This window comes from Adiantum capillus-veneris, chromosome 11, assembly GCF_014529385.1.
Source record: "Adiantum capillus-veneris isolate H3 chromosome 11, ASM1452938v2, whole genome shotgun sequence".
Classification (NCBI taxonomy): Eukaryota; Viridiplantae; Streptophyta; class Polypodiopsida; order Polypodiales; family Pteridaceae; genus Adiantum; species Adiantum capillus-veneris.
The window spans coordinates 105,522,526-105,539,555 of NC_140941.1; the positions used below are offsets into that span (position 1 = coordinate 105,522,526).

Genomic DNA, 17,030 nt, shown 5'->3' on the forward strand with positions numbered 1-17,030 from the left:
TCTCATTTTGAGCCAATAATAGTGTAACCTGAGTTTCTGTAGTACCTTATGAAAACCCAAATGGCCGCACAAAGGGTGTGAATGGTAGAACTGCAGATAGGTGAGTTGCAAAGCTGTGGGTACTACAACCCGGGGTTGTTGATTGGGGGCTGTGTAGAAAACCACATTGTCAATGAGAATGAAACGACGTTGTTGAGCCGTTGGAAAAAGAGACCGTATCTAGCTGATGAGATCATTAATGTTAGGATCTTGCTGTTGGAAAATGGCCATCTGGTCCATTCGAACTGGTAAGTCTGTGGGTGGGGGAGTAAATTGAGTGGCTTGGCATTCAGCTCTGGACAATCCATCTGCAATGAAATTTGTGGCACCTTTGCAATAAGTAATGGTAAAGTGGTATTCCTGTAAAGCAAGAACCCACCGCAATAGGCGACCAGGAAGGTGTTGTTTTTGAATGAGCGAGATTAGAGGCTGATGATCAGTCTCCACTTGAACATTTCTACCATGTGAGTATGGATGAAATTTTGTAAAAGCCCAAACAATTGCAAGTAACTCCTTTTCGTTCGTAGAATAATTCAATTCAGCAGGAGTCAATGAGCGACTAATGAAAGATATTGGGCGCCAGCGATTAGCATCATCCTGCTGGAGGAGAACTGCTCCAAGGCCCCTATTTGAGGCGTCAGTCTGTAATCTAAACGGCCGCTGAAAATTTGGATGAGCTAAAAGTGCAGCTTCCTGGATAACCTGTTTGAGCTTTGTGAAACTATCCTGGCAAGTTGAATTCCAAGTGTATTTTGCGTCTTTCTTCAAGAGTTGGCGGAGAGGGTAGGTTATGGCAGCTAGGTTAGGAATGAATCTAAGTGAAAAATTTGCCATACCAAGAAAATTTGCAAGTTTTTGACATTAGATGGAGGAGGGTAATTCTGAATGGCAAGAACTTTGGACGGGTCCATCTGGATGCCCTCAGAAGAGATCACAAACCTAAGAAATTTGAGTTTTGTGGCACCCCACTTACATTTTTGAAATTGCAATTGAATGTTGAATCTAGCTATCCGTGTGAGCACTTTCTCGAGAACCTGTATGTGTTGTTCCCAACTTGTTGTATGGATCAGAATGTCATCTAGATAAACTATGACCACCCCTTCACAAATGAGATCGTAAAAAATGTGATTTGCCACACGCTGAAATGAACTTCCAGCATCTGAGAGACCAAACGGCATTCTGGTAAACTGAAACAGCCCAAGGGGATTTCTGAAGGCAGTTTTGTGGGCATCAGAGGGATCTATGGGTATTTGCCAATACCCTGAAGCGAGATCAAGAGAAGAAGTATTTTGACTTGCCTAATTGATCAAGGAGGTCATCTATGCGAGGTAATGGGCACAAGTCATGGATGGTTACCTTGTTGAGGGGACGAAAGTCGATGCAAAAACGAAAACTTCCGTCATCTTTTCTGACAAGGTGAGGTTCTAACACCCAATCACTACAGGAAGGATGAATGACCCCTTTTTGAAGCATGTCATGTACTACTTCATTTATTCTTTGGTTTTGAAGAGGCAACCTGCGTCTAGAAGCCATTCGTATAGGACGGGCATCACCTGTTCGAATAGAGTGACAGAGCGGCATATTGATTGGTGACGTAGTGGTGCGTGTTCGAAACAATGTGGGAAATTTGGTGAGTATAGAGCGAACGTCATGCAAACGGTGCTCTTTCTCCACAACTATACACTGTGCCTGAACAAAATTCGGCCCTTCAAGAGAACTTATGAAAGGAATTGGTAACATGTTTGGTAATACTAAATGATGAGTATCAAACTGAAAACGTGCTCTATGTTTGACAAACCAGTCACACCCAATAGTCAAAGCAAAAAGCTGGCGGGGCAAAACATAAAAAGTATGACTAAACTGCTTGTGTGCAACATGAAAACTACAATGTACTACTGTGACAGTGATACAACTGATTCTTATCTCCAAAAAGAACAAAAACTGGTGGTGCCTGGCTAATGGAAGACCTAGTTGCTGAACTAGTGATTGACTAATAGAAGAAATGGAACTTCCTGAATCAAGTAGTGCTTCTTGAAGTGTGTTTTCGAGCTGGACCAGCGTTGAACACACTATGCGTCCGGAAGATGAGGCAGCCTGACAATGCAAGGGATTTCCTTCCACCAACCACCCGCTCAGATGTTTTTCGACAAAGCAGCAAGCGTTGCGGCATCATTGATCTGAATTTGTGCATTTTGATGCTGCCGAGTCGATTGAAGTCTCCTGCAATGTCTCCTAACATGCCCATAATTGTTGCAATAAAAACATTTTGGACGCCCTTGTGAATCGCGAGCTGGGAGTGATCTGCGTGTGTTGAGTTGAGAGTTCTGGACATCTATGTCCATAGGTGTGGGAAAGGCATCTGTACTTTGAGTAGGTGTTGGGAATTGTGAAACAAGAATAGTTTGCTGATCATGTTGGATTGTACCTTCTATACGTTGTGCAATCTGGATGGCAGACTGGAATGTCGTGGGTCCCTGATCACATACCCTTTGAGATATGTCATGTCGAAGCCGAGGCCACAGGAAAAAAAGCTTCATCTCCTCGGACATGGTAGGATCCGCGCGCAGGAGGAGTTGGTTCATCTTGACAGCAAATTGTGCAACGGGCTCCTGCTGTTGTTGCTTGAGGGTTTGCAATTGTTGTAAAGCCGTCTATGTGACATTCTGATGAGCGAAGTTCTGAATTGATTGGGTCTTCAGAGCTGCCCAATTCTCTTTTACTAAATCATCCTGTTGGACAAACCATGTTGCAACTACCCCCTCAAACAATGTGCAGGCCTCTCTGGTTTTCCTTGTGTCAGACCACTCATGATAGCTAGCTACATTATCATAATGGTCGAGCCAGGTGAGTACATCTTCAATCGGAAGACAAGAGAATGACTTCGGTCGAATTTTGCCATCTGTGTTGTGTTTTTGTGTAGCGTGAGTAGAGAGGTAACTCACCAAGGTCTAATTCGTGTGATTTACCTGCACTAAAATGTTTGACACGGCTTGAAACATCTGTTCTAGTGAGATCTGGTGTGCGAACTCAGGGTGCATTAATGCATGCTCGTATTGCAGGGAAGCAGGCCTAAGGTGAGGAGAGAGAGGACAGCTCATATTCGGAGCAAGATACGAAATCTAGAGACTGGAATGTCTGCTGCAGGAAAGTAGGCGAGAGATTCAACAGTGCGGGATTGTGCCGTCAACTCCACCAATGTGGAATACGCTTAAACAAGAGCTCTTGCACAACAACAATTAACTGTAACTTCTTCTGCCCTCTATTTCCATGCTCTGCTTCCAAAATACTGGGTTACATCGACTGTCAAGACTGAGTGTCTAGATCCAGTCTTGGTTTGTTATCACAACCGATTGTTCATCCGTCGGAGATGCTTACAACCTGGCCATGTGGAAGCGCCAACAAACTGGCCACGTGGTGCTTCCACAATATCTTGCACACATAGCATGCATCTATTCGACAAAATGTTAAATCCCCTCCATAATCTCATGACAAATAAAAAGACCCTCCTAAAACCCTCATGCATGATTAAAGATATCATGGATAATTGAATTGAGCTCAATTTTTGTGCCTAAAAGAAAAGGAACTCGCAACATACCTCGCAGCTTTGTTATTTTATTCATATTCCTCTTGACTCTCTCTCTCTCTCTCTCTCGCTCTCTCTCTCTCTCTCTCTCCAAAAATGAGCAGGTTCGGACGCAGATAAATAGATCCGCGATTACCTCTTTGGATTTCTCCTAACCATTGGAGTAGCCACACAACGCTGCAAGCAGTTGTAACCCATACAAAGCAATTATATAAACGCACGCGCCACAGCCCTCACCCTCTGCCGTTCGCAGGTCCCAACTTTTTTTTTTTTTTTGGGGGGGGGGGGGGGGGGGGGGGGGGGGAAGAGAGAGAGAGAGAGAGAGAGAGAGAGAGAGAGAGATGCTGGCTCTGGGCCGCCGCAGTTGAGAAAAAAACAGAGTGAAAAGAGAGCATACGAAAAGATGCTTCAAATTGGACCTTTTTTTCAAAACATACTACTACTCGCAACATACTCGTTCATCGCTTATTTTATTCATTAACTCCCGGATGCTCTCTCAGATTCCCACAAGTGCATGATTCTCTAGCCAAGTAAAAGGGTAGCATGAACTCGAACCCCCGCCAGGTCAATGAATAGCCTCCAACTGCTGCGAGCACATTGAGTTGCTGCCTTCTCGAAGCTGCGCAAATAAAAAACCAGCATATCCCCTTCCCTCCCCACCTCGCGTGTCGTGCTGCAGCTCCCAGCAAGCTTTGAGCACCCCCTTCTCTCCCATCCTCTGCGCATGCCCGACTGATCTGATGTCGCCTGCTCACACTCGATAGCTGGCCTGCCTACTGCGTCGTCATTCCTATCCTTCACCATAAGGGCACCTCGTAAAGATTCTTCTCGCAATTTTTTTTCAGAACATACTCGCAACATATTTTACATCGACAAAGATCAAGAGATTTTGCTACAATATCCTCCACTTACAAAGAAAATCTATAATTAGACAATTATTACACAGCTTCACACAGTGTTGGCCTTCCTATGTCATTGTCAAAACACATCTCAAACACTTCCCACTTCTAAGCAAATCGATGGCCTTGTTTATATCTTCAAAGGGTAGAACATCTGTGATATAATCATCCACAAGCACCTCCTGTATTTAAATCAAGGCAACATGTCAACTAAAGCAAGGAAAATAAAATAAAAATAAAAATTGTATATGTTAAGACTTTCTCAAAATAAAAGAAGCCATTTACCTTTGTTACAATCTTATCAACAACATGAGGAACATGTGTTTTTCCTTTGAAACCTCCAAAGCTGCACCCCATAATCGATCTTCCAAAGAGGCTACCAGGCCTGAAACTTAATTGCTTTCCAGAAAGATCTAAACCAACAACAACAGTCTTGCCCTCTCCCTTCACACAACAAACAAGAGACGCCGCCCACAAGAAGATTTAAAAATTTCCTTCTGTAGGAAAACGGAGTCTTTTTCAGTGTTTTTCATACAATGCATAACATCATGATCTTCCGTCTGAGAGGCACCACATACCTAGCTAGGTATGCAGTGCCTCCCTCACAGAAGCTCATGATGTTGAGGTAAGTCACAATGTAAGAATTATTGTGAGAATTTGTCCAAAACTCCTTGTGGCCTTAGCATAACTTGATAACTCTCTCTTTAAGCAATCAAGATAATTGCTGATTTCTCCATAGTTGATTGACTTTACATTTTTCTCATAATCACATAAAGAAAGGACAACCTTGGGTGTAATAAAGCACCTACCTCTCGAGTGCTCTCTAGGGCAGCTGCCATTAGGTCCACTTTTCCCACACACTCAAAGGCATAGTCAACACCTCCCTTTGTGAGACCTTGCAAAACCTAGCTTGTTCATAACAAGAATGTCAAGACTTGAGTAAGATACTCTTAAGATATTTTCATGTACCTTCTACACTCTGAAAAATAACAATCATTTTAAAATATGAGAAGTGGTCTGCTAGCTCAAAAGATGACCTCAATATAGGGTAAGCATAGACAACTAAAATCTACACACATAATACATATACCTAGATAAATCCAAGATAATCCCATATTCACCTTCAAACAAAAGTGCTAGGTATAGACTCATAGTCGTCATCCATAACAGAATATAACCATTAGCTCTATCATGCATTGTATTGACTAAATACTACAACACCCCACTACGGTCATCGACGCACACTAGTGGGTGCAGAAGTAGGTACCAATATATGCTCACAAAGAGAGAGAGAGAGAGAGAGAGAGAGAGAGAGAGAGAGTACATACACCTAGATGAATCCAAGATAATCCCAGATTCACCTTTAAAGGAAAGTGCAAGGCATAGACTCATGATAGTCATCCATCAAACAACGTAACCATCAACTCCATCATGCATAGTATTGACTAAATAATGATGCATCCCCCGCACACGCACACGCATGCTCACACGAGCATACACGAGCATTTTGTTTGTATGCTCACACGAGCATACATCCATCCAAAGATCTACATATTGAGTTTTTGTCATAACTCTAGAAGACTCAAAAGTCTAGCACTAAAAGAAACAACAAATAGGAAGAATATCACAAACTGCTGACGTGTCATGTCACTGAAGAGTGGAGCTACCGGCCGAGAGGCCTAAACCCTAAGAAGAACAAGCAACAGCAGAAGAAGAAGTCCTACCAACTTATGGGACCCCGTCCGATGGGGCCCAAGTGACATAAAGGCATATGATTAAAGCAGGACCCACACACACACAGAGCGTTGCGTAGTCTGACGACGTGGCAACTGTACGTAAAACCCGGATTTTGAGCTGGCATGATGACGTGGCATACTGTACGGCTTTCCGCATTTTGCATTGGAATGCTGACCTGGTAATTGTACGGATTTCCGTAATTTACGCTGACAGCTCTTTGGGCATCGCTTTTGGACCAGATGCTGATGCTTTTGAGTTTGAAGGTTTTTCACGTAAATTGCTTTTGGGCCTAGGGCCTTTAAATATGAGGCCATGGGCTCATTCTCTAGCATGCTTCCTGGAGAAGGTGCAGAGTCTGGAGTACCGGCTTTTACTGTGTTGATGCAATATAAAGAAATACCGAAAGGGGTGCCAAGATTTGGGGCCAATACTCTCCGGGGTGGAATTCCACCACTCCGTGTCGCGTGTGCCCTCTCTCTCTCTTTCAGTTCAGTTGTTATTGAAGTGCTAAAAGTCTGTTTTTTGCTATAGGCACGTGGTGCCCGTCTTGTGACAAAGAATTACTACAAGAAGTGTTGGTGATTCTAAATTTACATACCTGTTGTATGGGTGCTTCATGATCATTAGGATTCACAAAGTCTGTAACTCCAAACTTTTTTGCTGCAGCATATATAAAACAAATGGAATATAAGTAACTGATAAGAAAAAACGGACAAACCTGAAAAACTCACTACCTTACCAAGCTCAAATTTGCTAGGATTTGTATCAACACCTATGATTCTAGAAGCACCAGCACTCCTTGCCCCATCTGCAACCTATAATGAAGTGCATCATGCATATAGGTAAAAAAGAACCCCTTGCTTCACTTGGTGGGAGAAACAACTCACCGCTAACCCTATAGTACCAAGGCCAAAGATGGCCACAGCTGAACCTGCATGAACCTTTGCAATATTCCAAACAGCACCAAGTCCTGCATTAATCACATGACAAGTTACTTCAATCATATACAAGGAGTACGCGCACTAAGGTGATGTGTGTGAGTGCAACAAAACCCACAAGGGGAGGTTTGTTGGGATGCGGGCCTTGTTGAACCTCACATAGGTAGACGGAGTTCACATACACAAGGTGAAACAAGGCTAACACCCAACAGCTAATACCAGAATTCTTTTCATAAATAACAGCTTTGCTAAACAATCTTGCCCAAGTTTCTGGAAGTAAAGCATTCAAATCTATCTAACAAGTCATTTGCTGAGCAAAGAGAATATCAAAACAAGTTTACTATGCCTACTTTGTTGGCCCTCAAAGGGACAAAAAACAGATTCAAAGAATTTGACTTGACAATTGATTTCAGAGGGTAATTATACACATATACAGAACTAGCATGGTTCCTAGCATCAAAATGACCAGCCTGTCAATGTCTCTTAAACTTAACAACTAAATCCTTCTCCGAGCTTTCACTTACCAAAGGTCAGTGTACAATCCTATGCTTTGTGACTAGAAAAAGTGTGCACTCTCTTGCACAAAGATTTGGAAAAAGAAAAATCATATAGGGATGGGGATACCTGTTGAAACACCGCAAGCGAAAAGACAAGCTTTGTCGAGTGGAACTTCTTGACTAATTTTGGCACAACAATCCGCCTTAACAACAGTATATTCACTAAATGTGGAAGTGAAGAAAGAAAGGATAGGTTGATTCCTTCCGTCTTTCGTGACAGAAAATCTGTGTGGAAGTTACATATTAGAAGACAACAAAAAACAAGTATTCAAAAACAGCAAGTACAAAATGAAAAGAGAAGCATAATGAGAATAACTGATGCCCTCTCTCCAGGCAAAGACAACAAGCCATAAGTAGCATTTAAACACCTTCCAAACGTAAGCATCAAATGCAATCATAAAACTTTGGAAATCTCAAAAATTAAATCAAAACTAATGAAAGGGTTAAATTTTGTATCTTGGTTTATGAGTCAGAGGCAGGTGAGGGTGGTATACTCTCATGTATGCTTGAGAATCACTTTTACTTAAAGCACATCAGAACATTTCTCCTGGCGCACACAGCCAAAGACAGCTAAAGTGAGCATAGCTTGCCTCTTGATTAATCTAGGGTGTGGAATAAAACCTCGGTTTTTCCAAGGTTCATGGTAATGCCTTGCTGTTTAAAGAAGTTGTCTAGAGCATGTAGGATGACAAATAAAGACATTGGCAAATTTTATAATGGTTTTTTATGTATAACCTTCAGCAGATGACAATATAAGCCTCTTTTCTTTTAGCTTTTCTTTCTCAAGCTCTGTTCTTCCCCTCCTGTAATCCCTTCAATTGTCTACTGCCTACTAAATGCCCGCAAATCATCATTTGTTGATTAAAAAGGGGTCCTGTACTACAATTGTGCATAGTTACAATGGAAATGGAGGCATAAAATTCTGTGTCATTTGTAAATCATTAAAGCCTGAACAAGTCATACCATAACCACTTAAAAACATCGCCAAACAAACTTACAATATGATGCACCATCATGAAAGCAATGGATAACGTGATCAATCACCTTGACTTTTGGTCAACTGGATGGAGCATCATAGTTGTTCTGAGCAACGGCCAATATTTCTCACACAGGTTGGAAGCTTGCGATTTACAAGGGCGGCATTTCCCACATTCCCCCATATATACAGGCAACACATGGTCTCCAACCTTTAAATCTTCCACACCTTCACCCACACTTTCTATAATCCTAAACACAGACAACCAAAGAGTTAAAAAATTCTCTTACTGCAAGCACTCATGTGCGTGCAAACACACAGACCACACCAAATGTTTACACACCCTGCTGCTTCATGGCCAAGCAAACGAGGAAATTTCGCCTGAAAAAGGGGAAAAGACATAAATTAAAGTCATGGCTATAATTGGGAACAAACATATAATCAGGTGTGTGTGTGTGTGTGAGAGAGAGAGAGAGAGAGCAAAGATGAGCTGCCCTAATGTCTCTCTCCAAGTAGAATGATACAAGATGACCAAAGAGTGGACGTTGGTCACATTGATATATATTGCCAAGTCTGTGACCGTCCTCGCGGGGGGGGGGGGGGGGGATAATTCCAAAGGTAGTCCCAAATCTTATCTGTTGATCGAAATAGAGTAAGAAGAGAAATCGCAGTATCCGCACAGTTGATGCAAAGGTAGGAAAACACCTTGCGATTCGTCCCGTTCTAGGTATCAACCGGTGAAGAAGTAACAAATCCAGTACTAGGAGTCGCCAATCCTAAAGCAGTAGTCAAGGAAGCAAAAGTAGTAGGATAGTTGGTGTTGTTGCAGTCCTTGTCTTATAAATCAACCGATGAAAAAATCACCATTAGCATATTCCTTGATCATTTTATCCAAATATTGTATGGTCACGTTGATATGGTCACCTAAGAGGAAAGGAAGCTCGATCAACTAGAAATGGATAGCCCAAAGGCCCAACGGTATTACTGCTTCAACTGCTACAAAGTCTAAGTGCAAGCAAAAGAGCATTCATAGCTAGTGGCAAGAACAACCATCTTAACAAGAATTGTTTCCAACTCAAGCCTTGCACTCAAGACAAAGCATCCACCCTACACGTGTCATTACACAGACAAAGCTATAGAAGGACCACAAAAGGTAAAGTAGATCTGAACCATATTGAAGATCAACTTGTCATGGGAGTTTCAAATGATGACATTCTTTGAGCACTCCATTGTATCTTCACTCTTGTATAGGAGACCAACCTCTGAATTTTTGTAGGTGTTCTCTCCTAATCCTTGTGTTTGTAATGGAGCTCGTCTTGTTGCTACCCTTTGTTCAGGGGGCGGTCTATGATGTTATCACCTTGTGTATAGTATCTCATCACTGTCAATCTTCGTCACTTTGTCAAAAGTGCGTATGTTCGCATTAATATGATCACCTTGTCAAAGATCTAGCCTCAAAATTTGTGTGCACCGATCATCTCTTCTACTCGCATGGGTTGCCAATTTCTCCCTAGCACAGCATCCTGCAACACCACACCCACCACCTCGACAGCTGGTGTCCCCCGATTGTCTCACAGATTTCCGCTACTCTGTCGGATCAGCCACTACCGGACATACCCTCATGTAGGCTCATCTACTTCCCAATTCAAGGCATGTCACCGACCCACATCATCTCCACCAACCATTACTAGAAGCTGATTAGAGGATGTAGCTTTCTCTCGCTTTCTCTCATAATGAAAAGAGTTCAGTGTTCTTTCCCAATTACGAATGGATCATTGGGAATCCCTCAGACCTCCATCATCCAAGAAGTACTGCCCCACTTGCCCTCTTTTTGGCACTACCGTCGGTAAAAAGGAGGGTGTAAGCCGAGGCCTGAGGGTGTTTCAACCCATGTACCGTCGAGAATCCTTCAGATATTCTCTCTCTCTCTCTCTCTCTCTCTCTCTCTCTCTCTCTCTCTCTCTCTCTCTCTCTCTCTCTAATAATTTTAAAAAAAAGGTAATGCCATCATCTGTCTCTAGATGCCTTGTTTTGAGGGCCTCACATGTTGAACCCACTGCACTTTGCAGAACCGGAGGCCGCTGCTGGACCTCTTGTGCTCAAACTATGTTACTTTTGAGTAGACTGAAAACTTTTGAGGAGAAATCTGTGCTTGGTTTTTAAACCAGGACTGAAAATTCAAGAGGTAGGAAGAGCAGCTGGAAATCATGCATACCTGCACCATGCCCAGAAAGGAAAGGTCTGTGTGGCAGAGAGACGTGGCCACAATGCGAATGCGCACCTCGTCTGCCTCTGGGGCAGCCACCTCGATCTCCTCCAGTGCCAATGCCTGGTTCGCTCCCCATGCTACAGCAGCTGCACCATATCACAGGCTAACAATGATCTCCTCCAAAGATATAGCCACATGACAAACTCTCTCTCTCTCTCTCTCTCTCTCTCTCTCTCTCTCTCTCTCAAGCACACACAGCGCAACGAACAGACAGGTTAGCCCTTGGGGGTGGGTTGGGGTGCTGTGGGGGGGGGTGGGGGGGGGAGGAAATATGCTCGAGCCAGAGAAAGAAGAGAGGAGTTTTCTAACGTCCTAGGAACGATCCCAAGAGACCTGTGTGTGTGTGTGTGTGTGTGTGTGTGTGTGTGTGTGTGTGTGTGTGAGAGAGAGAGAGAGAGAGAGAGGTGTGTGTGTGTGTGTGTGTGTGTGAGAGAGAGAGAGAGAGAGAGAGAGAGAACCTCTGCATTTGATGACTCCTGCCATAGTGCTTCCTCTTCTGTAGCGCCTACAAGTTGCCGCTTGGGATGAGGCAGCAAACTCTGATGAAGCTGAGGATCGAGAGCTGCGGCTGGAGCTAATCTTCTTCTTATAGGCCTAGTCCAATGACTCGGAGTCTCGGACCAGCTTCCGTGTCACGTGACTGTAACGCGGCAACCCTGGGGACTATCTAACACGGGCATCGAGGGGGTGGGATCTACGGTGGGATGAATGAGAGCTGTAGATCGCGGCAAAGTAATCTCGGCAAGACAAGATCTACGGCGCTCGATGCTCTCACCATAGATCCCATGCCCCCATGCCCGTGTCATATAGTCCTGAGGCGCGGCAACGCCCATAATTTTTTGCCAGCCAGGACAACGAAATCTCCAAAATTTACATCGAGTTTGTAATTGTCCATCATATTTTTTGCTTCTCTCAATGTCATTGTTAGAGCTGAGTCGCACTCGAGGCTAACAGGAATAGTGGGGAGAGTCAAATACCAAATTCGGTAGAGTCCGTGTTTGGCTGCGAAGAAATCGAAGCCTCCTCATAGCTCTGCTAGCGCGCTAAAATTTGAGGGTGTTAAGCTACAGATACGGAAGGCCATCGTTCCCCTCATCTTGCGGGCTTCCTACGCCAATCCTGACATTGCAAAATTTCGGGGATTTCTCCTGGAAAATCTCACTGCTCTCTGTTTTTCTTTGTGTGAAACAGTGCGACCATCGTACAAGTTTTCGTGGCGCTGCCCCCACTAGTGCTTGGTGCGACCCAGCTCTTAGAAAAAAACGGGAGTCTAGCGTATTTTAACCGGTTGAAATCTCGGTTAGATTTTAAGAGCCGGGTCGCACCTCAGCCCAGTGGGGGGAGTGGGGGGACTAGGAAGCATTGAGTCGCACCCAAACAGCACTTGGCGCAAACAGCCCAGCTCAAAACAGACGCACGTGCGTGCTCTTCCACGATTGGCTCAGAAGCTCCAGCTACACTGACAGAAAAAGGAAATCCTCCTTAACCCTCGCTTAATACCCTCCTTTTTCAAAACGTTAGTGGGGTTATTGGCAGTATTCGGATTTCCTGCCAGCCATTTCCAAATACCCATAAATGGTATGGATCCTCCCCTTCCTCCCCCCACTCCCACCGGGTGCGACCCAGCTCTAAGCTAGCCTATAAGAAAACCAGCTTCAATTTTTTACCTAAAAATCCGGAGAATTTTAAGTTTCCCCTTATTTTGACCGGCTAGGGAAATGTATTTTTCTAGCCCTGAAGTCTTAGTCTCCAGGGTCGTGGATCGGCGATCCCAATCGTCAAAACTTGCAACTTTTACTGAGTGAAATCATGGTGTTGAATAGCTCAATGGTTGACAACTCATCACCTGCAGTAATATGTCCAATCATTAGCTCAACAATCCGTTAAGAAGTGGCGATTTGCATTACACATGCTGACTTGTCAATTGTTAATTAATCCAATGATTACACATCAATTGCGAGAATACTGCATGCATAATAGGTCCCATTGTTGCCCCTCCACACTATCTCGCACGGGCATGCTCAAACGGGATCGATGGCTGAGGTGATCTGGGCCGTCAGATGCGCATTTGGAAAATTCGGGGCGAAAAGTAAATTCGGACATGCTTGTAAATTCGGGTCGATCCGCACCCCATGTCTCGAACCCCCGACCTCCCCACCACGAGCCATGTACACTAACCACTACGTCCTCATGCGTACGTTGAAATATAGGCGATTCGAGTATGTCATATTCTAAATGTGGGCCGATTAGTAAATTCGAGGCAAATTGGTAAATTCAGGGCAACCTTAGATCTGATGGTCCATAATTGACGCGCGTCCCCTTTTCCTCCTCCACCATTGATCCCATTTGACCATGCCCGTGTGATATAGTGATGAGGATTGTTGCCCTCACTACTGCCTGCCCCACTACCCTAGACCATGATGAATATGATGAATATTGAGCTCTTGAGAGTCTACTTGCACCCCTCCATGGACCATGATGCCCGAGAAAGGACACTTAGTGTCCTTTTCCATAAAACATGCTCGCCACATGGCTCCCGCATAGGTTTTGGTAATTCCACCTACAAATTTTGAGGTTTACCTCTTAATCTTAAATTTGAAGGTAAAAAAACCTACAAAATTTTAACAAATTTAGTGTAAAAATCTATAAGTATGGTCAATTTACCACTACAATTTCTCATGGGTAAGTTTTTCGATTTTTTTCGAGCACTAATATTATTCATTGCGCTTTTCTAGTTATAAAACAAGAAATAAAATTACTAAGCCTGCCACTTGTTGTAGTATTTCTAAAGTGTGTGTTGTGCCTAGCAAACCCCATGCTCTTCTTTTTCTATACTAAGGATAAAGGGGGAGGGAATTCCGGTTCCCCCCCCCCTCTGCCACACATCAAAACCTCCTTCAAGCGATGGGTGTGGCCTGCAGCTCCAAAAGCACAGTGACGCACAGAGAGAGAGAGAGAGAGAGAGAGAGAGAGAGAGAGAGAGAGAGAGAGAGAGAGAGAGACGTGGCGAACACTGAGCTCTCAACCAAGAAGTGGCGGCTCACTATCATTTAGTATATATAGAGAAATGATAAAATCACTAAGCCTTCCACTTGCTATGAGTATTGCAAGTGTGTGTTGATCGTAGCAACCCCGTGCTCATTGTGTGGTACAAGGCTAGTTTTGACCATGTAACAGGTTGGAGTCATCAACGGATCATGGGAATGTTGGGTTCTTTTGAAAGTATAAGGCCATGTAAATTCTACAAAATTAATTTCTAATGTAATGTTTATGTAGTGAGGAATCTAAAGATAGGAGTCTGATATATTAAATAATGACAACTAGTGTGTGATCGGTGCGTTGTTACGGCCATGAAAAGCATGGCCATTAGGTCAGACATACACATATTTGTAGGTGTGTGTGTGCTCAAATAAGCAGAGTGTACTTTAGTCCTTGTAACCATTCCAAGAAGATGACAGTTACCTATCTATTTCTTATTAGATCTTGATCTGAAGACTCATCGATATCTATTTGGATTGTTCTTATGACAACAAAAATTCTCGTCTTCTTCTTTCTGAGTCCGTCCCTCCCTCTAACAAAGGCTTTCCTTTTACAATAAGAAAGCAAGGAGGAATAAAGCATAAGAAGATCAAATGTAAGCTCTTGTCTCTCTCTCACACACATAGACACCCACACACAACAAAGAACATAAAATTGGTGATCAAATGCAATAAATGTAATGAAGGATAAGTAATTTTTCAAAAATATAAGTCTCAAAAGTAGCTTATAGGGTATCAAGAAAATGTCGGTCACTTTCTTTGAACCAAGAATAACAATTGTAGAATCTTCAAAGATATTATAATATGCTATAAAGGCTTCTTTTTATAGCTAAGAGAAAGCAACTAAAATCATAACAAATAATGGATCATTATCTTGAATTAAGGGAACCCCTCAAATCAAATGTGTGTGATCATTGAGGATGTCACTAAAAAAATGTCAACCACCCCACATGGTCCTTGGAGGGTGGTCCTTCCTTTGGGAGGCCAAAAGTAAACATGAGAACATGATAGATACCTTGTTTAATTGGCTCTACTGAGTTGATTATCCTTTGAAATAAAAGTGATAAAGACATTTCTTTTTAGAAACTTTTTTTTTTTTTTTTGGGCCATACTCACAAATGGTGAGCGAGAAGTTAGATTAGTACAAGCCAAACAAGTGATAATATTGTTAAGTATGGAGTATGATTTACTCTTGTAATTTTCTGTGGTAAAAGCGTACATTTTTAAGGTCCCCATTATGAAGAGAAGCCATCGTGCGTAAAGGTAAATCACTTACCGAAAACCAAAATTTTCACACAGTCAAAAACCAGGGGCCTCGAGGACGGAAACCCCTTAGATCTTTTTTTTCTCTCGTCGGAATATTTCTTTTCGCCGGAATATTATGGCCGGACGGCAGCCGGAAAGTGGTCAAAAAACAATCGTCGGTTGGCCTGTAGTCAATGGCCGGTGGCCGATGGCCGAATTCAAAAGCGGACTTGTCTTCTTAAAGGCGGCCACACATGGGCGGATTGGAGGGTCCGATTTGGACTTATTCGCACAAGGGTGGCTACACATGGCTGCCTCTCATAAGAGAGGGCATCCCTTTTGCCCTATAAAAGGAGGCCATTTCTACACACATTTCATAGTGTGAAGTTGATGCAACAAGGTGAGTGTGAGGTGGTGAGAGTGAAGCAAGGCGGGAGCTCTATTAAGGGTTTAATCCCTTTGTAAACTACTTCTTCTTTTGAAGTGCTAAAGCCATTGAGTGGCCGCTTTCCCGTGGACGTAGCCCACATTGGGTGAACCACGTATATCGTGTGTACTCTCTCTCTCTCTCTCTCTCTCTCTCTCTCTACTCTATAATCTCTTGTGTGTGAAATCTATCTCTCTCCATTAAGTAATCTACTCAAATATCTATTTAGCTAAGTCTTATTTCCTAACAACTGGTATCAGAGCAAGGTTTGATCGTAGCTAAATTATCCCAAGGAAAGGATCCTTGAATTGAGTGGGAGTTATGGTGGAGGAAGGGAAGCTCAAGATTGAGAAGTTCAATGGCAAAAACTACCAACATTGGAAGATGCAGATTGAAAACTATCTCTACCAAAAGGACCACTATTTGCCACTAGGCGGTCTTGCAAAGAAGCCCGCAACAATGGCAGATGAAGCATGGATTGTCCTTGATCGAAAGGCACTGGGAACAATCCGGTTAAGCTTAGCGTCAAACGGTGGCCTTCAATGTTTCGGAGATGAAGACCACGGAGGACTTGATGAAGTCACTCGACGACTTCTACGAGAAACCATCGGCATCCAATAAGGTATTTCTTATGAAGCGCTTATTCAATCTAAAGATGGCAGAGAATGGTTCAGTTGCAGAACACCTAAATGACTTTAACACAAACATAAGTCAACTTCGATCGCGATGAAAATCAATTTCGATGACGAAGTGCGAGCTCTCCTTATACTATCATCTCTACCTGATAAGTAATTCTATTTCTGGCACAAATACTCTTAAGTTTGATGATGTTGTGGGTGTTCTCCTAAGCGAGGAAATACGAAGGAGAAGCACAGAAGAATCATCAAGTGCTGCACTGTCAGTGGAAACAAGAGGAAGGCCTAAGGAGAGGTTCAAAAACCAAAAGGGTCGTGATCGCTTAAGGCGGAGCAAGTCACGCACAAAGTCAGTTCTTGAATGTTGGAACTGCGACAAGAAGGGCCACGTCAAGAAGGATTGTTGGTCCAAGAAGAAGAAGGAGACAGAGTCTCAAGACAACAAGCCAACATCGGAGGCCAATGTGGCAGGTAAAGTAGAGCAAGATGCTCTAATTCTTTCATTAGACAATGTGTCTAATTCCTAGATAGTAGATTCCGGGCTTCATTCCATGCGACACCACACAAGCAACATTTCCAAGACTACACCAAAGGTAATTTTGGGTATGTATATTTGGGGAATGATGAAGCTTGTGAGATTATTGGCAAAGGTACAGTTTCTATCAAAACTGCTAACGAAAATGAATG

At 43.1% G+C, this 17,030-nt stretch overlaps 3 protein-coding genes across 4 annotated transcripts; all 3 read right to left on the reverse strand.

The window, feature by feature from the left end:
* Positions 1 to 1,903: 1,903 nt before the first annotated feature.
* LOC147447779 (uncharacterized) lies at positions 1,904 to 3,882 on the reverse strand. The gene has a single exon (XM_086523496.1). It carries the CDS (start codon positions 2,619 to 2,621, stop codon positions 2,172 to 2,174), a length of 450 nt encoding a protein of 149 aa, XP_086379622.1. The 5' UTR covers positions 2,622 to 3,882; the 3' UTR covers positions 1,904 to 2,171.
* A 134-nt stretch (positions 3,883 to 4,016) lies between these two features.
* LOC147447780 (uncharacterized) lies at positions 4,017 to 4,483 on the reverse strand. Its single transcript, XM_086523497.1, has one exon. The coding sequence runs from the start codon at positions 4,481 to 4,483 to the stop codon at positions 4,145 to 4,147; it is 339 nt and encodes a 112-aa protein (XP_086379623.1). The 3' UTR covers positions 4,017 to 4,144.
* Positions 4,484 to 4,497: 14 nt separating this feature from the next.
* Positions 4,498 to 11,631, reverse strand: LOC147447781 (alcohol dehydrogenase class-3-like). Of its 2 annotated transcripts, XM_086523494.1 has the most exons (11): positions 11,457 to 11,628; positions 10,945 to 11,084; positions 9,073 to 9,110; positions 8,798 to 8,980; positions 7,821 to 7,978; positions 7,146 to 7,228; positions 6,998 to 7,073; positions 6,857 to 6,918; positions 5,331 to 5,426; positions 4,807 to 4,965; positions 4,498 to 4,703 (listed from the first exon to the last, which is right to left on the reverse strand). In XM_086523494.1, the coding sequence occupies exons 1-11, from the start codon at positions 11,479 to 11,481 to the stop codon at positions 4,590 to 4,592; spliced, it is 1,134 nt and encodes a 377-aa protein (XP_086379620.1). In that variant the 5' UTR covers positions 11,482 to 11,628; the 3' UTR covers positions 4,498 to 4,589. The 2 variants fall into 2 exon arrangements, with proteins under 2 accessions (XP_086379620.1, XP_086379621.1); XM_086523495.1 differs by lacking the exon at positions 4,498 to 4,703 and having other exon boundaries at positions 4,822 to 5,018; positions 11,457 to 11,631.
* Positions 11,632 to 17,030: the final 5,399 nt, after the last annotated feature.